The sequence below is a fragment of the Cotesia glomerata genome, linkage group LG1 (assembly GCF_020080835.1).
Source record: "Cotesia glomerata isolate CgM1 linkage group LG1, MPM_Cglom_v2.3, whole genome shotgun sequence".
NCBI classification, from domain to species: Eukaryota; Metazoa; Arthropoda; class Insecta; order Hymenoptera; family Braconidae; genus Cotesia; species Cotesia glomerata.
In genome coordinates, this window is record NC_058158.1 from 21,375,118 (window position 1) to 21,394,231 (window position 19,114).

General features: G+C 32.9%; 1 protein-coding gene across 1 annotated transcript; it reads right to left on the bottom strand.

Annotated features, from left to right (window-relative positions):
* Nucleotides 1–725: 725 nt before the first annotated feature.
* Nucleotides 726–2,380, bottom strand: LOC123269877 (ATP-dependent DNA helicase pif1-like). Its single transcript, XM_044735806.1, has 3 exons — nucleotides 1,996–2,380; nucleotides 1,595–1,929; nucleotides 726–1,526 (listed from the first exon to the last, which is right to left on the bottom strand). Exons 1-3 carry the CDS (start codon nucleotides 2,378–2,380, stop codon nucleotides 726–728), a joined length of 1,521 nt encoding a protein of 506 aa, XP_044591741.1.
* Between the last annotated feature and the right edge of the window lie 16,734 nt (nucleotides 2,381–19,114).

The window sequence follows — 19,114 nt, forward strand, 5'->3', positions numbered from 1 at the left end:
GACGCACGGATATCACCAAAGTTAAGCAGCATTGAGCAGAGTTAATAGTTGGATGGGTGACTGCTGATATTTAGAAATTTTTTTTGCATTTTATTTGGTTATTACGTCGGACCATATTAAATACTCGATCCATCAAATTAACCCAATAATTAATTAGATGTTATAAATATATAATTAAATATTGTTATATATAATTATACATAGCTATATATAATTATACTAGCAGACCCGGCCACGCGTTGCTGTGGCTAAAGTTATTGTTATATTACATTGTAGTATACAATTTAAGAGGAACGGTAGGAGAACATCAGTCATGGGGACCACCATGCTTTTTACATAGATGGTATTTGTAAAAAAATATGGTGACCTTCATGACAGATTTTCTACGACTATAACCCTTTAGTACAATGAAATTATTTACGAACCAAGATGGAAATGTTGAAGTTGGTACACAAATTTACGAGATTGGGATTTGAAGGGAAAGGACGTTGAACACGATTGATTAAAATTTTCTTACAGTTTATATTAAGCAGAAATCAATACAAAAGAATTAATTTCTAAATTTATTATTTCCATTTAATTTTGTAACGAATGAGCATGTTACAACGTTGTTAGTAAATAACATATGACATTCAAACTTATGAATGAGGTAGGTAAGGCAGATAGTCTTAAATCTTTAACAGTAATATTTGTTATTTTAAATTATAAATACTTTCAATTTCAATTTAATTTAGCACTAATCGGTGCACAATATTTTTGGTTAACCTGTCTTTAGCAAACACAAATAGATTTGACGGTTTCCCAACACGTGAACATGCAACATATAATTGCCCATGAGAAAAACACGGATTTTCCAAATCTAAACCACAAATGGACATTGTTTGGCCTTGAGACTTATTTATTGACATGGCAAAAGCTAAACGAATTGGAAACTGTAGCCGTTTGAAAGGTATGGTAGAATCTGACGGTATCATTGGAATACGTGGCAATAGGACCACTTTTCCTTTAAACTTCCCAGTTAAAATGGTTGCTTCAAGAATGTTTCCGGTGATCTTTTTGATGATCAAACGTGTACCGTTGCATAATTGAGGTGAATTCAAATTACGTAGGAGAATAATCGGGAAACCAATCTTTAATTGAAGATTGTGGGGTGGCATTCCAGGTATATCTAGTGAATTCAAAAATTCAGTTGGAAAATTTACACTTTCATTTTCATCAACAATAGTATCGATTGATTTAAAAGACATCAGATCGCCTGGTAACAACTGTTGTATCTGGAAGTTAATTTCGTCAACATCAACATTTTTGGCTGCCAAAATCGCCTGATGACTGAGCCAATTATGATTCAAGTAATTATTCTGTATACCCGGAAAAATACTCTGAATCAATTCATTTTTATCTTGAAGAACAGTACAAAAATTGTCTGGCAGTTTGATGCATTGCGTATTTGGTTGCAGTTCTATTTTACCGTTCCCAATATCTAGTAATTGCTCGGAAAATATTTGTGCTGATGTATCATTTTGCAACTATACCCGCATGTTTATGGTCAATCGAAGTGTTTCAACACTTCGCCATAAGAATGATTGTTTCAAACATGCATTAATCTCATCCGCGAAAGTTGAGCGAGGTATAACCGGTAAGGTCTGACGGAAATCAACAGACAAAGTAAGATAGTACCACGGAAAAGTTTATTATTGCTGTTTAAATTCTGCATAGTTCTATGCAATGCTTCAAGTGAATATTTGTGCGCCATTGTGCACTCATTCCAAATTATTATAGAACTCTTCCGCAACACTGCAGCTATTCCACTATTCTTTTTGATGTTACACATTGCATCTGGTTTATGATGAATATCTAATGGCAGCTTGAATGTTGAATGTGCCGTTCGCCCACCATCTAGTAAAGTAGCCGCAATGCCTGACGATGCAACTGCCAATGCGATTTTCTGTTACGACTGTATTTTGGCAAGAATCAACGATATTAAAAATGTCTTACCGGTTTTGCTATTAGTAATTTTTTGTTTTGCTGTTAGTAATGGCTCACTGTTCGTGATAATCGTGGCTAAATTTCCATGGTCATATTGTTGTTCTCGTTGTAAATTAGTATTGACTAAGTCAGTAGCTGGGCGATTACGTGATGGCATACCATAATGATTAAGTGGTAAATTTGAAATTAGAACACATAAATCCTCAATCAACACCAATGCTTCATTATACATCTCTGGCGTATAATCTATGTTTTGGCATTGATCTGTTTGTCTAATTCGGTGCAATATGTCTTCTGTCATGCAATTTTTATATTTTTCCCATAAAGTTTGTGCTTGCGATGGATAACACGTCGTCAAAATAATTGCAAACAGCTGACGAATGTTATTGGGCATTGATGTCAACGCAGCATCAGCAAGCGCTAAGTCCCAATGGTTATCGTCTTCTAGCAATTACAGTTCACGACATGCATCTTGGTATGTATTGAATACTCGACCATTAACTGTTCGCAGAAATTCAAAAGACGTTGGTCCAAGCACATTCACCAATAACAAACGTAAATAGAAGCACTCACGTTGCTTTAGATGTACTGTGTAAAGTCGCCCCAATGTCTTAGCTTTGAATATGCCTGGAATGGAAGGATGTCGTTTTCCTTGTTTTCGTGGTTCCCATTTTTTACTGGATTTGTTCCATGTGAAATAACGCGGAACATCACCATATAGCAATGTCTTTGCGAATCGGCCAAAAATATCAAATCTTTGACACAATGTAAAAAATTCAGTTAGTGTCGTTTTTGGGGACTCGAACGCTCATTGGAGAAGATCTTCTTCAGTGAAGTATACACGTTGACCGTTTTCAAGATGTATTGCTAGATCCTGGACAGAAGGATCTCTTTCGTGTATGGGAAAGCTGAGAATATGCCAAATAGCTTCGTTGCTGCTAATGTATCTGCCCATTTGGTATCATGCTATTTCGTCATTTTTATTTATATTTTGTACTTCAAATATGGCCAAATCACTGCCTTTGTTTACGTATTTACAAATGTACTTAATTGATTTTACAGAACTGTAAAGCTCAACGTTGATATGAGTTTTATAAGTTTTTGAAAGTAATGGTGAATATGATACCACCCACTGATTATCAAATTCTGCTTGATTTGGATAATTCGGCAGTCGCATTGTAAATGTGTGGCCACCATTCTCAGTATTTCTGCGGCGATATATAGGATAACGATCAATATCCGTGATAGTGTCATTCGTATGCGGCTTTGAGAAATTTTTCTTACATTTTCCATTTTCCATGCATGGTGACGTGATGTTAAAAGCACCGCATGGCCCATGGATCATGTGTTTAGTGACAACATCAAATAATTCTGGATCAATTAATGGGTCTGGAATTTCGGCTGAAATTATTTGATCAATTTCTTCTGGACGGATTTTATCTTCAAGCCAAATCAAAATGTGGGCATGAGGCAAACCTCGCTTTTGCCACTCAATCGTATACAGCCAACAACGTGTGATACCGAAAATTGAATATTTAACAATAAAATCAATCAAGGATTTCAAATTTTGTTTAAACACGCGTGCAGTTATATCATGACGATGAATTGCTTGTTGTCCTGATAATAATAAAGTTTGTATCTCTTCCCAATTCGGATTACGTGTAAATGTAATAAATAAATCCGGTCGGCCGTAATGACGTACGTAAGTCATCACGTCTTGTATGTACTCCTGCATCTTCCGTGGACTGCCGATGTAGCTTGAAGGTAAAATGAAAGTATTACCGATGTCATTAAGATTTAAATTTCCGTCGATGTTTCCAGCAATAGTATCTCGTAAGTGAATATATTCTTCCGATCGTAATTTAGCCTGGTTGAATCGAATGAATCGCAAGCGTTCGCTTTCAACCTTAGCATACATATCAACAATGTATTGATGGAATAGCTGACGATATCGAAGGATATAGTTGTCCTGATTTAGTCTAATCATTATTCGGTGTGCGTAGTAGTTCATTGAGCTCACTTTTTTATTTCCATAATCACCTAAAAAAATAAAAAATAAAATACAATACGAAATTAACATTCATACATACAGTAAGAAAATAAATAGGTAGTTGTCAAATTTACCGGTATTAGGATCACACTGTTTGATGTTAAGGTGATATTTATCCTGTCCTTGCTAAAATATCAATGGATATTGTAGTGCATCATATGAACGGTGTAGATCCGAAATCGTACTGATAGTGTTGTCTCGCCGTGTAATTTTCATAGATCTTCTGTCAACTGGATCACTAACCATGATAACAGCAACCTCATCAACAGTTGGAGCGTTGAATCTACCAGCATGTTCACCTAATGGTACTTTATCGGCTTTTATGACGATTTAATAGTTGTCATTTTGCAATCGTGGCGAAACTCTTTTGATTAATTGAAGTAGTTGATTCTGATCTTCTAAAAAATTTTCCAGTAATATCACAATTGCTCTTTCCTCTACTTGTTCAATGAAATTATACTGGCACCGAGTAGTTACGCGCTCTTCACAGTTGCCCATAAAATAAATTTGAAGAAATTTCGGATTATCATCAGGCATTGGCATCAATGATCCAATTTTGTGGTACACCTGGCCTTGTATTTTGAATGTGGTTTCAAAATTACGTCCATCGGATGCAAGATCGCAAATTTTAGTTGCCCCAAATGACGTCATTTGGAAGCAAGAATTAAATTTGCGTATCTTACGCAAAAATAATTTTGAATCATCTAAATTCCCAGCAAGAAGGGATAATAAAGGTTCTGGCGGAGCGGGTAGAGGTGGCAGCACGACTTTTCCTGCTACGCAGCACATACCGGCAGCTTCATTTCGAAATTTCAACGCCTGACAATATTGACATACTTTATCCATTCCACCGATAGCAATTTTTGAATTCGCAGAGTAGTTAATATCTGGTGCATATTTAAAAGCAAGACGAACGAATGATGTACGTATTAATGAGCGGCTGATCCGTTGCCTTTGTCGTTCTTGTGCTCGTACTATAGCTATGTTTCGTTCTCGTGCCGCTCTTGTTCTCGTAATATTCTGTTGCAGACGTTCGCTACACTGTTCATGAGATTCTTGTGCACGACCTTCTGCTGTCCTAATTCTTTAAGCTGTATTTCTTGTATCGACTTGTTCTGGCAACTGATGAGCTCTTTCAACACGTTTGCGTCGTGCCTCTCTGCTGCTCACGTTGTTGAGATTAGATTTTTTCGGTGGCATTTTACTGAAAATAATAATTCAATCGTTGAAATATCGGAAAAAAAAAACTAAAAAACATGCTATTATAGCACATTGAAATTGAAATAATAAGTGCAAAATAATTTTTAATAGAGTTTAAATAAAAACAATAAAAGAAAAATCTTTATACAATTATTGAAAAAGTGTGGGGAGCTTTGTACCATTTTTTCATTGATATATTAATTAACTTGTATAACTATGTGATAATACTTACATGTATATATTGAAATTGTCCTTCCTGTAATCGTACTGAAGCTATGTTTTGTTCTTGTGCTGCTCTTGTTCCCGTAATATTCTGTTGCAGACGTGTATCAGGCTGTTCTTGTGCACGACCTTCTGCTGTCTTGATTCTTTGAGCTGTATTTCCTGTTTCGATTTGTTCTGCCAACTGATGAGCTCTTTTAACACGTTTGCGTCGTGCCTCTCTGGTGCTTGTGTTGTTGAGGTTAGATTTTTTCGGTGGCATTTGACTGAAAATATTAATTTAATCGTTTGAATATTAGAAAAAAAAAACTGAAAAACATGTTATTACAGCACATTGAAATAATAAGTGCAAAATAATTTTTAATATAGGTTAAATAAAAACAATGAAAAAAAAAATTAGGAAAACGGTTGACCCTGAAGGCCATCCCTGCAACTTCCCGCTAATTCCATACTTAGGCGCATAAAATTGCACCAATGACGTTTTCGAGCTCTTCGAGCTCAAAAATACAATTTATGGGTTATTTTGAGCTCTCCAAGCTCAAAGAGATTGCTTTCCTTTGCTTTAAAGCTCTTCGAGCTCAAAAGTCTGATAGAGATTTGATAAGACACTATTTTTTGAATTTTTAAACCGCAATAACTTTTGAATGAATAAACCGATTTTTACGCGGTTAGAAGAATTCGACGCAGTTTTTCAAGCCTCACAAAGAATCTTAAATTTTGAATTGATCGCGCTAGGAATTTTGGAGTTATTCCGAAAAAACACTTTTTTCGGTTTTCTTTCGTTCACGATATCTCTCGAACGAATCAACCGATTTTGACCGGACTGGTGGCGATCGACGTGGTTTTTTGAGGTTAAGAGCTGATTAGTTTTTGGAATTGAACCATCAAGCCGTTTAAAAGTTATTCCAAAAAAACCACATTTGAAAAAAATTTTTTTTTCAGTTTTTTGAAGATTTCTCAAAATCTATTGATCTGAACCGGTCCAAATAAATTTCAAAATCTAAGTTTGGTTAAGCCCTTTCGAATGGCACCAACCGCGATGAAATCGGTCAAGCCGTTCAAAAGTTATAAGCGGTTCACATACTTTCACACACACACACACACACACACACACACACACACACACACACACCCTCGACGAGATTCAACATCTGTTTGACATCACTTTTGAGAAGATCAACCAGTGGATGGATACAGTGAACCTACAACTGGCCAAGCAGAAGACCGAAGCAGTGCTTATTACCAGCCGAAAAGAAGTTGAAACAATTAAGATTAATGTCGGTGACCGAGAAATCACATCACAACCATTTATCCGTTATCTGGGAGTGATGCTGGATGCACGACTCAACTTCAAACAGCAGGTGGAACATGTCAGTGCCAAAGCGTCAGTAGTGAGGGCTAGTCTCGCACGGCTGATGCCTAACATCGGAGGCCCAATGCAGAGCAGGAGGCTACTATTGTCATCAGTAGTCACATCAGTGCTCACTTACGGAATATCCATTTGGGCTGATGCACTGGAAACCCAAGAATCATGGAGAAAAGCTGGACCAATATACCGACAGAGTGCCCTACGAGTAGCTAGTGCCTTCCGCACTCTATCAGAAGAAGCAGTGTGCGTCATTGCTGGAACCCTACCTCTTAGAGTTCTAGCAGAGGAAAGACGGGCCCTTTACCAACGAAAAAGGTCAACTGCACTGAGCCCGGAAGAACTTAGAATTGAAGAACGGCAAAAGAGCATAGGCCGATGGCAACTACAATGGGATGCTGCAGAGAAGGGTAGGTGGACGCACCGTCTCATACCTCGGGTCGACATTTGGCTTAACCGGAATCACGGTGAGGTCAATTACTATCTTACGCAGATGTTGTCGGGACATGGGTGTTTTCGAGAGTATCTACACCGCTTTAAGCACGATGACTCTTCGGAGTGCCCGTCCTGCCCAGGAGCTGCTGAAGACGCGGAGCACGTCTTCTTTGTATGTCCTCGTTTCGATCCACAGCGTGAAGAACTGGAGAGGATCCTGAACCAGAGAATGCAACCAGATTCACTAGTAGAAGCAATGTTGTCATCAGAAGCTGCCTGGAACGCTACCAACACGTTTGCAACAGAAGTCCTTAAAGACTTGCGTTCCACCGAAAGAAAAAGAGCAAATAGCAGAAGATAGAAGGAAGATAGTTAACACCTTAGCCACCAGAAGGAAGAGCAGTAGCTAGATCCTCCCTTCACGAAGTAATGCCTGACGGCGGTTTCCATGAGGGATTAGAGGAAAGAAGGAAAAGGGGTTTAGGGTTTAGTGGGTAGGGGCGTTAGTGTCGAATTAGTATGACGCTGCGTCGAGTCGCCACATATCCAGGCCAAACAGCTATGCCTAGAATCCGTAAAAAGGATTCCCCCTACAAAAAAAACACACACACACACACACACACACACACACACACACACACACACACACACACACACATACAGACAGACACCGTGACAACCTCGCGGGGATAGTCAGGGAAGCTTCCTATGACCTTCAAACGTCGAGATCTGATGAAAACTCGATTTTTGCAAAACGGGGTGAAAACAATAACTTCCCGATTTTTGAAAATCTTCGATTTTCGTAGCGGGAAGTTAAAAATATTTGTAAAATTATTGAAAAAGTGTGAGGAGCTTTGTACCATTTTCTCATTAATATATTAATTAATTATTATAATTATGTGATAATACTTACATGTATATATTTTATAATTATAGAATTTTGAATAATGAAGCACAAATAAGTAAAAAGCAGGAATAATTTCACTGTATTATCGTCACTATAATTTGAATTTGATTTACACTTCGGTCTAAGTAACACATGGTTGGCTATGCTAACACCAAAAATTAAAAAAGTAGAAATAATTGAATTTCACGGTATTTCGTTTACTACAAAATAAATTCAATTTATACTTTAGCCTCAATAACACGTGGTAATCATGATATTGAATTGTAGCTTATATGAAACGTTTGTCGGTTTACCATAGCAGTGCCATCGATTGATTACTTACTCAATCCAGTCGAAAAGTATCGACATCTGTTAGAATCTTTTGGAGTTAACAGATAATTGTGACTGTCAATTAATTTTAGATAAATAATTTGCAATAAAATAAAATTGCGACTATAATTAAAGATCTAAGCTATCCTATCTCTTAAGTTGGACCAGACTGCTCACGGTGTGCCAATTTAATTTAAAATCGGTTTAGTAGTTTAGGAGTCCATCGCGGACAAACATCGTGACAGGAGATTTATATATATTAAGAAAGATATCATTATATTTGGCCATTTTTCATATATAATCATATATAACCAATTTATATATAAATACATATATTTATATATAAATATTTTTTCTCGAGATGCATTCTTCGTATGATTCGTTCATAATTTTTGATAAAAAAGCATTTCTTTTCTACTCTTAATATCAACTTTATGAACTTCAAAAAAATTGGAATATCAAAAGGGTTGGTTAATTTAGTGCATTTTTGCTCATATGGATCGAGGGGCGAATGTTTCGAAAAATATTTATTGGCTACGTACCCTTAATAATCCTGTGAATTCTTAAATCGATTTATCTAGTTATTCATCCGGATCGATTGATCAAAGTCTTATGAAGAATGAAAGCATAAAAATTGACTTCTCAAACATTGTCTAATGTCTTATAAAAAGACTGAGGAAAAATATTTCATTTGAGTTTCCTTCGCATTAATTTCTAAAATATTCAGAGGAGAGATGAATATTTGTTTAAGGTAGTTTGGGTGCCAAATGACTTCAACTTGACCCTATATTTTTTTGTATTCATTCGAAAGATTATGATTTAATACATCTATAGAAGAAAAATCAGATTTTTTTACCACACCGTTTAAGAGGTATAATTAATTAAAGTTTTGCAAAAATACACGATCTCTTATGAGTGTCCTTATTCAATAACTCCGGAAATGGAGGATTTATAAAAAATCGGCCAGCTTGACCCCATAAAAAAAACTTTTTAATAGATAGAACAATGTTTCATACATATTATATCAAAATTTGATAACAATTTATCACATAGTTTTAATTTCATTAATTTTTTATTATCAAAAATTGGTTTCTATCTTTGTTGTTTGTCGGAGACTTTACTCCCCCATCTTTATCAGGGGAAAAATGGCGACTTCTCGGTGCGCGGCAAATTTAAAATTGAAATATAATCATAAAGTTTTTTTGCATTAAAATAAATTGTTATTAAACATACATTAATAGTTCACGTAAATTATAGCAGATTAAACATATTGAAGTGATATTTGCAAATTTAAACGATAAATGAACACCGTGAGCAACTGTTTTAAGTACCGACCTTACATAACCTATAACAGTTGGTATTATTTTGTGAGAGCCCAGTACTTGTCAGTTGATATTTTAATAGTTATATTTTTAAAATTATTTAACCATAATTATGAATTGGATTGATTCAATTTAATTCTAATTAGAAATAATTTTATATTTTATGCTATTTTTCGAGTGATCACTTGCAAAAAAGATAAAAAAAAATATCTATTAATTTGACCTCGGATTGCGACAACCAAACTACCTTAAATGAATCAATACATTTTAATTTGCTCAAATCTATAAAAATACAAGTTAATTTATCATTATTCCATTGTTTTTATAGAGATCAGGGGAGAGATTTTACTCTCTATATTACACATGAACATTACACCATCTTATAAGTACAGTCTCTCCCCCTATTTTTTCAAAAACGATAAAAATTAAAAAATTTACTGGTCACCTCGCAAATATGCATGAATGGGTTTTTTCTATAAAAATATTTAAAAATTAGATGAAGATTCTAACGTTTATGTTGTTCGCAATTTTAAGTAAAAAAGAACGACCTACACGGAAAAAATAAAATAGTTGTTTTTATTTTGCTAAATTTTTAATTCTAATCATCTAAAATGATTGGAACGTTTTTCAGTGTAAAAATAGTTTGGTTTTAATTTTTTTAATAACAGTTACCATTTTTTTAGTAACAGTTATTATCAGTATGGTAATATTTACTATCAGGATAATAATATTCACTATCAAGGATGGTAATTAATATTATTGAATGATATGATAAAATTGATCGAAAATTCAATAATTTTCAAGTACTGCTGAAAAATTGTAAATTTTCTAATACAAAAATAATGACAAACATACTCAAGTTTTATTTATAAAATTTTTATAAGAAAATGACAATTCGTTAAAAATTAAAATACAAGTATTCACATTATTCATATTATAAACTCTTCATTGGAGTACTAGCCCTATTTTAATTTTACTTTTAAATTGTAAACAAATATTTTTGTTGAAAATTTTTAATGATTGAGTATGCTCATCAAAGTAAAAATCATTCAACTACTGGGTAATAAATAAAATTTGGTCATTATCAACATTTACTATTTTTTTTAACCTTGTAACATTATGGTTCGTCTGACGGTTTTATTATAACTGAATTAATTATTATTCTATCATTCCGAAAACCTATCCACTAAATGTCTTGTCTATTTCAAAGGGTTCCAACACTTGTTTTCGTCATTTACAAAATCATCAAGAATTGCACAATTATTTCGAGTAAAAAATATTATAATTTCTGATGGTAACTATTACTATTTGGATTATAAATATAACTATTTAGGATAATAATAATAATTCTCTCTAGTTAACATACAGTATCCCGGGTAAAAAAATTTATATATAATTATATATTACTTACATATAATTATATATGATTATATGTAATTATGTATAATAATATATAATTGGATGCAGTATTTTTTAATAATCATATACAATTACATATAATTATATATGATTATATATAATTGTATATTTATTTATTTATTTATAACATACACTGAACCCAACAGCAGAGCCATTAACATGATTCCTTAAATTTCGAATGTAAATTATTGACATAGTAGAGTTCAATACAAATACAAAGAATCAAGAATACATTGATAATCATAACTTCAACAGTATTACATATTAGTCGCAGATAAAGTAGAACATAGTGTGCTTATATTATGAATTAGCCAGACATCCAAATTATTATTGGAATTATATAATTTATTAAATGCGTCCATCACACGATAAGTAGGCGCAGAAGTGGCAAAGTTGGTGTTGGCTATTGGAAGATGAAAAGGTGGACCACGTCTAAGCACTGGCACCTTGAACATTATTAAACTAAGAAGCCGTGAGCAATCAATATATCCTTGAACTAAACGCGCAACAAACATGGCTGATGCACATAGCCGACGATCTCCCAAGGAAAGTACACGGAATTTACGGCAGAGGTTAACGTAGTCCGACCCAGGGTCAGGATAAACTCCATCAATCCTCCACGAGAGGAATTTAAGAAATTTCTTTTGGATTTTATCAATCTTATTAGAGTAGACATCATATATGGGAGACCATACAATCGATGCATACTCTAAACGAGATCTGATTAGTGAATAGTAGATACTTTTCATTGCCTTAGTGGTATGTAAGTTACGACTAGAACGTGTGACAAACCCTAACATCTTCCAAGAGCCAGTCACCACTTTATTAATGTGAGGCTGAAAGGTGAGTTTATTATCAAATGTAACGCCTAGGTCCGTGTGACAGATAACTCTTTTGATAGAAACACTATCAATCTCATAATGAAATAGTATCGGACACTTATTTCTACAGAAAGACATAATTTTACATTTATCGAGATTCAGAAATAAGTCATAATCAGTACATAAATTTTCAAAAAACGTGATGAAGCTCTGAAGTTTCGAACAGTCACGGACGGATTTTATTGCTAAGTAGAGTTTAGTGTCATCCGCATACGCATCACATAAACAATCCGAGTTAAAACTACATAGTGAAATTAAAATGGCATTTAGGAAAATAATAAAAAGCAATGGACCTAGTTTTGAGCCCTGTGGAACACCCGACATGGAAAGATAAATTTTAGATAAGTGAGTTCCAAAGACAACTCTGTTTTTCCTGTTAGATAGGTAGGAATATAATAGACACATGAGGCCTCCAGGAAGATTCAATTCAGCAAGAGATTCCAAAAGCTTCGAGATATTGACTTTATCAAACGCCTTGGAGAAGTCTGTATATAACGTGTCAACTTGCAAACCAGCTAAAAATGATTCATGTACAAATTGTGTAAAACATAAGAGGTTAGTAACCATCGATCTACCAGGGACGAACCCATGTTGATACGGAGATAATAAAGGTTTAAAATAAGAAAATAGTTTTGAGTATAGGTAAATTTCAAACACTTTTGAGAAGGCACATAAAATGGAAATCGGTCTATAATTTTTTATGTCTGACGGATCACCAGATTTCAGAATAGGATAGATTTTAGCGATTTTCCAGCAGTCCGGGAATATACCAGATTTAAGGCAACAGCCAAAAATAATTGTCAGTGGCTCAGTTAACAAGCCGGCATATGATTTAACCACACTGCATGGAATACCGTCAATACCAGCCGACCATTTGTCAGGAAGCTTTTGGATAGAATTTAAAACATCCTCACACAAGGGGAGTTCCACAGAGCCCAAGTGATTCATTAAATATGAACATGAATTGAACTGATCTGAAGCCGGAAGAAAGACAGATCCAAAGTAATCAGCAAAGCTATCAGCAATAAGACTTGTATCAGTGGTTAATTGATTGTTGATTACAATAGACTGCGTGTTATTTTTTTCAGATCGAAGCTTTTTCATAAGAGACCAAAATGTAGAGGGCTGCTTGTCGAAGTTGAGCTCGGAGGATTTAATATATTCTAGCCGAGCCTGAGCAATCTGGGACTTAATAGAAGTTCTCAGTTCTAAGAATTGCTGGAAATGAAAGGAAGACCCAGTACATTTAAACTTTAATCTGTGCGATTCTTTGAGCTTCAGATCAGATTTGATTTTGGAATTGAACCAGGGAGGAAAAGTACGAGTAGTTATATTACTAAGTCGTCTAGTAGGGCTACATGATCTAAAAATAGAGTTAATTTTTTCATAGAAAGAGGCACACAGAATATTAGGTTCACCTGGTGGAAGGATCCGGTTCCACTCTATTGAAACTAGTTCATTAATGAGAAGATCAGTGTTAAGTTTATTAAAATTAATATCATGTTTAGGAGCAGGAAATATTTTACTATTATGAGTATTATTTAGTTTGAGTGAGATAATAAGAACAGGATGATGATTATCAGGGTCAACTAAGGGCCAAGAGGATCCTTCCACAAGGCAATTAATATTCGAAAAGATTAAATCAAGACATCTGTGATTAATATTAAAAATAGAGTTAAACTGATTAAGTCCAAAATGTTCTTGCCAGTTTCTAATAATGTTGGATTTATGATCGCAAACAGAAATCTTGTAGCGGTTGCAGAAGGCAGGAGCATTGAAGTCACCAAGTATGAGAAGTTGACATTGAAACTCAGATAAAAATCCCGTGATGTCATCAAAGAATTGCATATCTATCTATCTAATATATAAAATTCTCGTGTCACAGTTTTCGTTGCCATACTCCTCCGAAACGGCTTGACCGATTTTGATGAAATTTTTTGTGCTTATCCGGTATCTATGAGAATCGGCCAACGTCTATTTTTCATCCCCCTAAATGTTAGGGGTAGTCCACCCCTAAATTTTTTTTTTTATTTTTTAGACAAAATTTTTAATTTCTATTTTTTTATGATACAACATACAAAAATACATACAATTCTCAATTTTCACCCTTCTACGATCAACCCTTATTTTTTAATAGCCATTTTAGTAATTTAATCATTTTTTCTCTCCGGTCGAAAACTGATCAATCGTCATTTAATTAGTTATCCCCGCCAGATGTCTACAGGTGTCACTTCTGACCCAGTAAACAGCACGGAGTAGGGATGAGAACGAAGCCGGTCTCCTTTCTTTCTCACTCCCTACACAGTTGTCGGCCATCATTATTGTTTATGCATCAAGTGTAGTAGTAACGTTGACAATTATTATTTTGCTATCTCAGTGTAACTCTCATATTAACTTTTAATCATTCCTATTTTATCAATAATAATTAAATTATCAATTTTGAGTGTATTTTGCACGATTAATTAATCAAGTGATTTTATACCCTCAAAAGTACTCAACACGTGACACGAGCTTCCAATAACAACGGATTTCGTGTTGTAAGTATACTTTTTTTTATTTATATCGAAAATGTTGTTGATCTTATAAAAATGTAATTTTAATTTAATTTTATCAAAAAAATGTAATTGAACAATTAAGATTTTCATAGTTTCCAAAAAATCAATCATTATGAATCTTTATTTTGAAATGTCAATGGAAATATTGGTTGTATGAAAAAATTATAAGAGACAATGTTTTCATAAAATTTAATTTTTTACTTTTGTTTGAAAAATTTTTCCATAAAACTTATATTTTTGTTATAATTTCATAAATTAAAACTAATCATTTCAAAACTGCGGAAAAAATCCTGGCCCTAATTATACTTTTAACATTTTTCATCATTAAATAATTTCATGAATTCTATTTATGTATGTTTTGTACAGTGAGCAATGCCAAGAAAACGCAAAGGGGCTGATTTGAGCCGCAGTACAAGTAAAGCTCGAAACTTGCGAAATAGCAGATCCGAAAGAACAGAAGAACAAATCCAGCAACAAAATACTGATGCACGTGTCAGAATGGCGCAATTGCATCAAGAAGAGCCAGAAGATACACGAGCTGAACGCAATGAAGTCAGAAGATTAGAACAACGACAATCACGCCGTTTCACAGTCAATAGACGAAGAACAAATGACCAACAACGACTACAGGTACATCGAGCATTTATATCTGATTCATTCCTGCGTCTAGCATTCCAGTATGAGCCCGATATTGAATATTATGCTCATTCAAAAGTGGTAATTGGTGCTATGGACAAGGAATGTCCGCATTGTCATGCTCTGAAATTCAAAAATGAGCCAGCTGGGATGTGTTGCGCGTCAGGAAAAGTACAACTACCTGAAATTGAAACACCACCTGAACCATTGAACGGCTTACTTATCGGCACGGATCCAGATTCTAACGTGTTCCTGAAGTCAATTCGAAGATTCAATTCATGCTTTCAAATGACATCGTTCGGAGCAACAGAAATAGTTCGAAATACTAATGCAAATGGTCAACAATTCAATTCTACATTCAAAATCAGAGGCCAAGTTTATCATAAAATGGGCTCACTGCTGCCAATGCCAAACGAACCACATAAATTCTTACAAATCTACTTTATGGGCGGCGAGGATTCCGGAAGCGCACTTGCCAATCGCGTGAATGCACGTTGTGATTATAATAACCTTGATTCACTTTATGCCAGGCGCATCGTCAGCGAGCTAGATGCTCTTTTGAACGAGCACAACGAGTTGTTGAAAATATTCAAATCACATATGCACCAATTACAAAGCGATAATCAATAATTGTTTAATTAATGATATATAATTTTAAGGAATAAATTATAATAACTTAAAAATAATGTTTGCCTTTTGTTATTTTTATATTCCCTCATCGTTCACAGCGCTCCATGCTTATTTCACGCATATACCACATTCTTACATACATACAATATACACATTCTAACATACATACATACTTACAATAAGTAAGCTATTTTTTGTCTACACTAGAAATTACTAGGAAATTATTTATATGGCAAAACAACGTTTGCCGGGTCAGCTAGTATTATTATATATAATTTCGGAGGATTATGGCAACGAAAACTGAGACACGAGAATTTTATATATTAGATATAGGACCATTTTTTCATATATAATTATGTATAATTATATATAATCTTTTTTACCCGGGATTGTAGCAATTATTATAAATATGGTTAATTTTACAATCTATATGATTTATATAATCATCTAGATAGTATTCACTATTATTGGGTTGATGGTAGAAAATTATTTAATTTTCTTGTAGTATCGTAGAATGACCAAAATACATAAATATGGCACATTGACGTGAATAAATAAAAACTTACAACTAATTCATAACGAGAAATCTTTTGTTTTGTTGTATTATTTTTTAAATTTATTGTTCGATCACAATACTATTATTTTTATTAAATGGTACTATCTTCATTTGTTTAGTTTCTTTGGTTTTATAAATGAACATATAATAATTTTTTTAATAAGTATCGATAGTAAGTAAATTTTGCTGATAAAGTGAGCTTATATTTTCTGACTTCCTTAAATTTTTTTTACAAACAATTTATGAATTTCTATAAATTTAAGTTAATTTATTGATATGTATTTATTAGTCAATTATTGATATCGATGATGCATTTTGCGAATCAGATGATTGCAAAAGCAATCAGTGAGATTTATTTTGGTTGTAATATTACTGCTAAAATCGAGGAACTACTAAAGTCATCTCGGTGGTTCAAATCTTCACCATTATTTACGGCCTGCAAAAAAGCATTACCTCCTTCCTCAACCGACCGAACAATTCAAGCGCATTTGAATAAGTTCTTTACTCGATTATGTAACAATAAAAAAATTATAACACAGTTGATTTTAAATTCCACTGAAGGTAAAAAATCGATGTTCAATATATTCATTGTGGCCAATAAAATTAATCAATTTTTACAATTTTCTATTAACCTATATTCCAATTTTTATGGTTAATGTTAAGGGACGTTGAAAAAAAAAATTATCTTTTACAAAAAAAAAAAAAAAAAATCCAATCGCGAATAATTTCATTGTTCATCTTTTTTTTCTTTTAATATTTCTTTCTGATTTCTCTGTTAGTGAAAGTAAAAATAATAAAAAAAAGAGAAAAAAAAATTTATTGTAATTAAAATAAATTAACTAAACATTAACAAGTGAAGGAATGAAAATTGCTTCTTCAATTATTTCAAAATTTTGAACAAACGGGCAAAAATAGCTATTAGAGGAGGGAAGGGAGAGGGGGGCGGGGCAAAATGAGGTACCTCCAAAATTTTATTTAAAATTAAAGCTTCCTGAATGTTTAAAAATATATTGCAACGATATTTTCCACTATCCCAACAAAAAATATATGTATACTAGTATATTTAACCAAGTTTTTTTTTTCTATTTTTTTTAAAAAAAAAAATTTTTTTTTCTTAGATTTTTATTAGGAAACTTAAATGAAATATTCTTTGGTATAATAAGTCAACTATTAGTGCTCAAAGAACTTTGCGTCCAACGCCACCTTTTTCATCAAAATCGGTTTATTTATTTGTGAGAATTTTGATCGTCAAAAATTAAAATAAAAAAAAAAAGTTTTTTTGACATAACTGTAGAATTTCTGATTGGATCATTTTATAGCTAAAGTAAATGTTTTTATGTTGAATCCTGCAAACCACGTAAAAATCGGATAATTTAGGATATATCGCAGTTCAAAATTGAAAAAAAAAAATTGTTTTTAACAACTACTAGTTATATTTTCGAGCTCGAAGAGCTCAAAACTTAGCTGGAAATTTGTCAAGCGTTTTAAATTAGTGTACAGCGTGAAGTTTCAGGGATGGCCTGCAAGGTTAACATCATATAATAGTTTTTTTTTAACAGCTCACAATTTATTATATTTACCTTTAATACAATTAGAAAAAAAAAAGATTTATTTTACGTGGGTTCCAAAAAACCAAGCAGTTCTTTAAGTACTCAATTTTGTCTCTACGACCTTAATTAAATAAACTCTGCTGAGACAATTATTTAATTTTAAATTAAATTTAAAAATTTGTGGCAAGAAGGTACAAAAATTACAGTGCTTTAAAATTTTTATTATTTTCCATGACAATTAAAGGTTTAAAAATTACCTACGATATCTTTTGTTTATGAATTATATCCAAAGTTATATCGAATTATCTAAATATCTGTCAATATGTAAAATTTAACTCTTCCTTTTAATGAACATAGTTACTCAAAAAAAAAAAAAAAATGTTCATCAAAAGCAATTTATATTATCTTTTAAAGAGTGATTTGCAGTTTTTAAAATCTTACTTGAATTTTCTGTATTATAATTTTTTCTCGAATTATTTATTGTCAATGTCAATGAAGACTTCTGTGCTTTTATCGATGATAAGTCTACGCCTATAAATCATCGTACAACGTCATTAACTACGTAAAATAAGAGATCATTAAATTACAAAAATAAAAAACAAACTCCATAGCGATAATATATTGAAAAAATAATTTTTTAATCTTATAGACTTTTTTCAAGATAGGTGAAAATTTAAATAATTATTTATTCAGTAGTTTTTCTAGATTTATTATAGAACCATACTTGATCATAAATTTTCACAACCGAATCTAAAAACTAGGTGCTCGAAGATCAATCTCAATATTTTTTTTACCTCTTAATTCATAGAACATGGCATGAAACTATGTTTTTTAATAATTTTAGAGCTTTTAGGAGATTATAATCATTTACAAAATTTTTGGGATTTCACGTTCAGTTTTACTATCCTATTTTGCCTCTACTTCCGTCTTTTCTAATGTAAGCTTTGCGATTTTTCAACATAAAAATTACACTTTTCCTAATGCTAAATCTATGTTTTTTCCATGTCAATTTAACTATTTTTTAAAATGTTAAATTGGCGTTTTTTCCAGTACATTAGACAGTTTTTTTAAATGTTAAATTTATACTTAT

What these genes read in the sequence shown, in the direction of transcription:
- LOC123269877 (XM_044735806.1), bottom strand. Translation starts at nt 2,380, where the DNA reads ATGCCCAATAACATTCGTCAGCTGTTTGCAATTATTTTGACGACGTGT. An exon ending in AATTACTAATAGCAAAACCG is followed by an intron (nt 1,930 to 1,995) that starts GTAAGACATTTT and finishes TCGCATTGGCAG; the next exon opens with TTGCATCGTCAGGCATTGCG. An exon ending in CGCGGATGAGATTAATGCAT is followed by an intron (nt 1,527 to 1,594) that starts GTTTGAAACAAT and finishes ATGCGGGTATAG; the next exon opens with TTGCAAAATGATACATCAGC.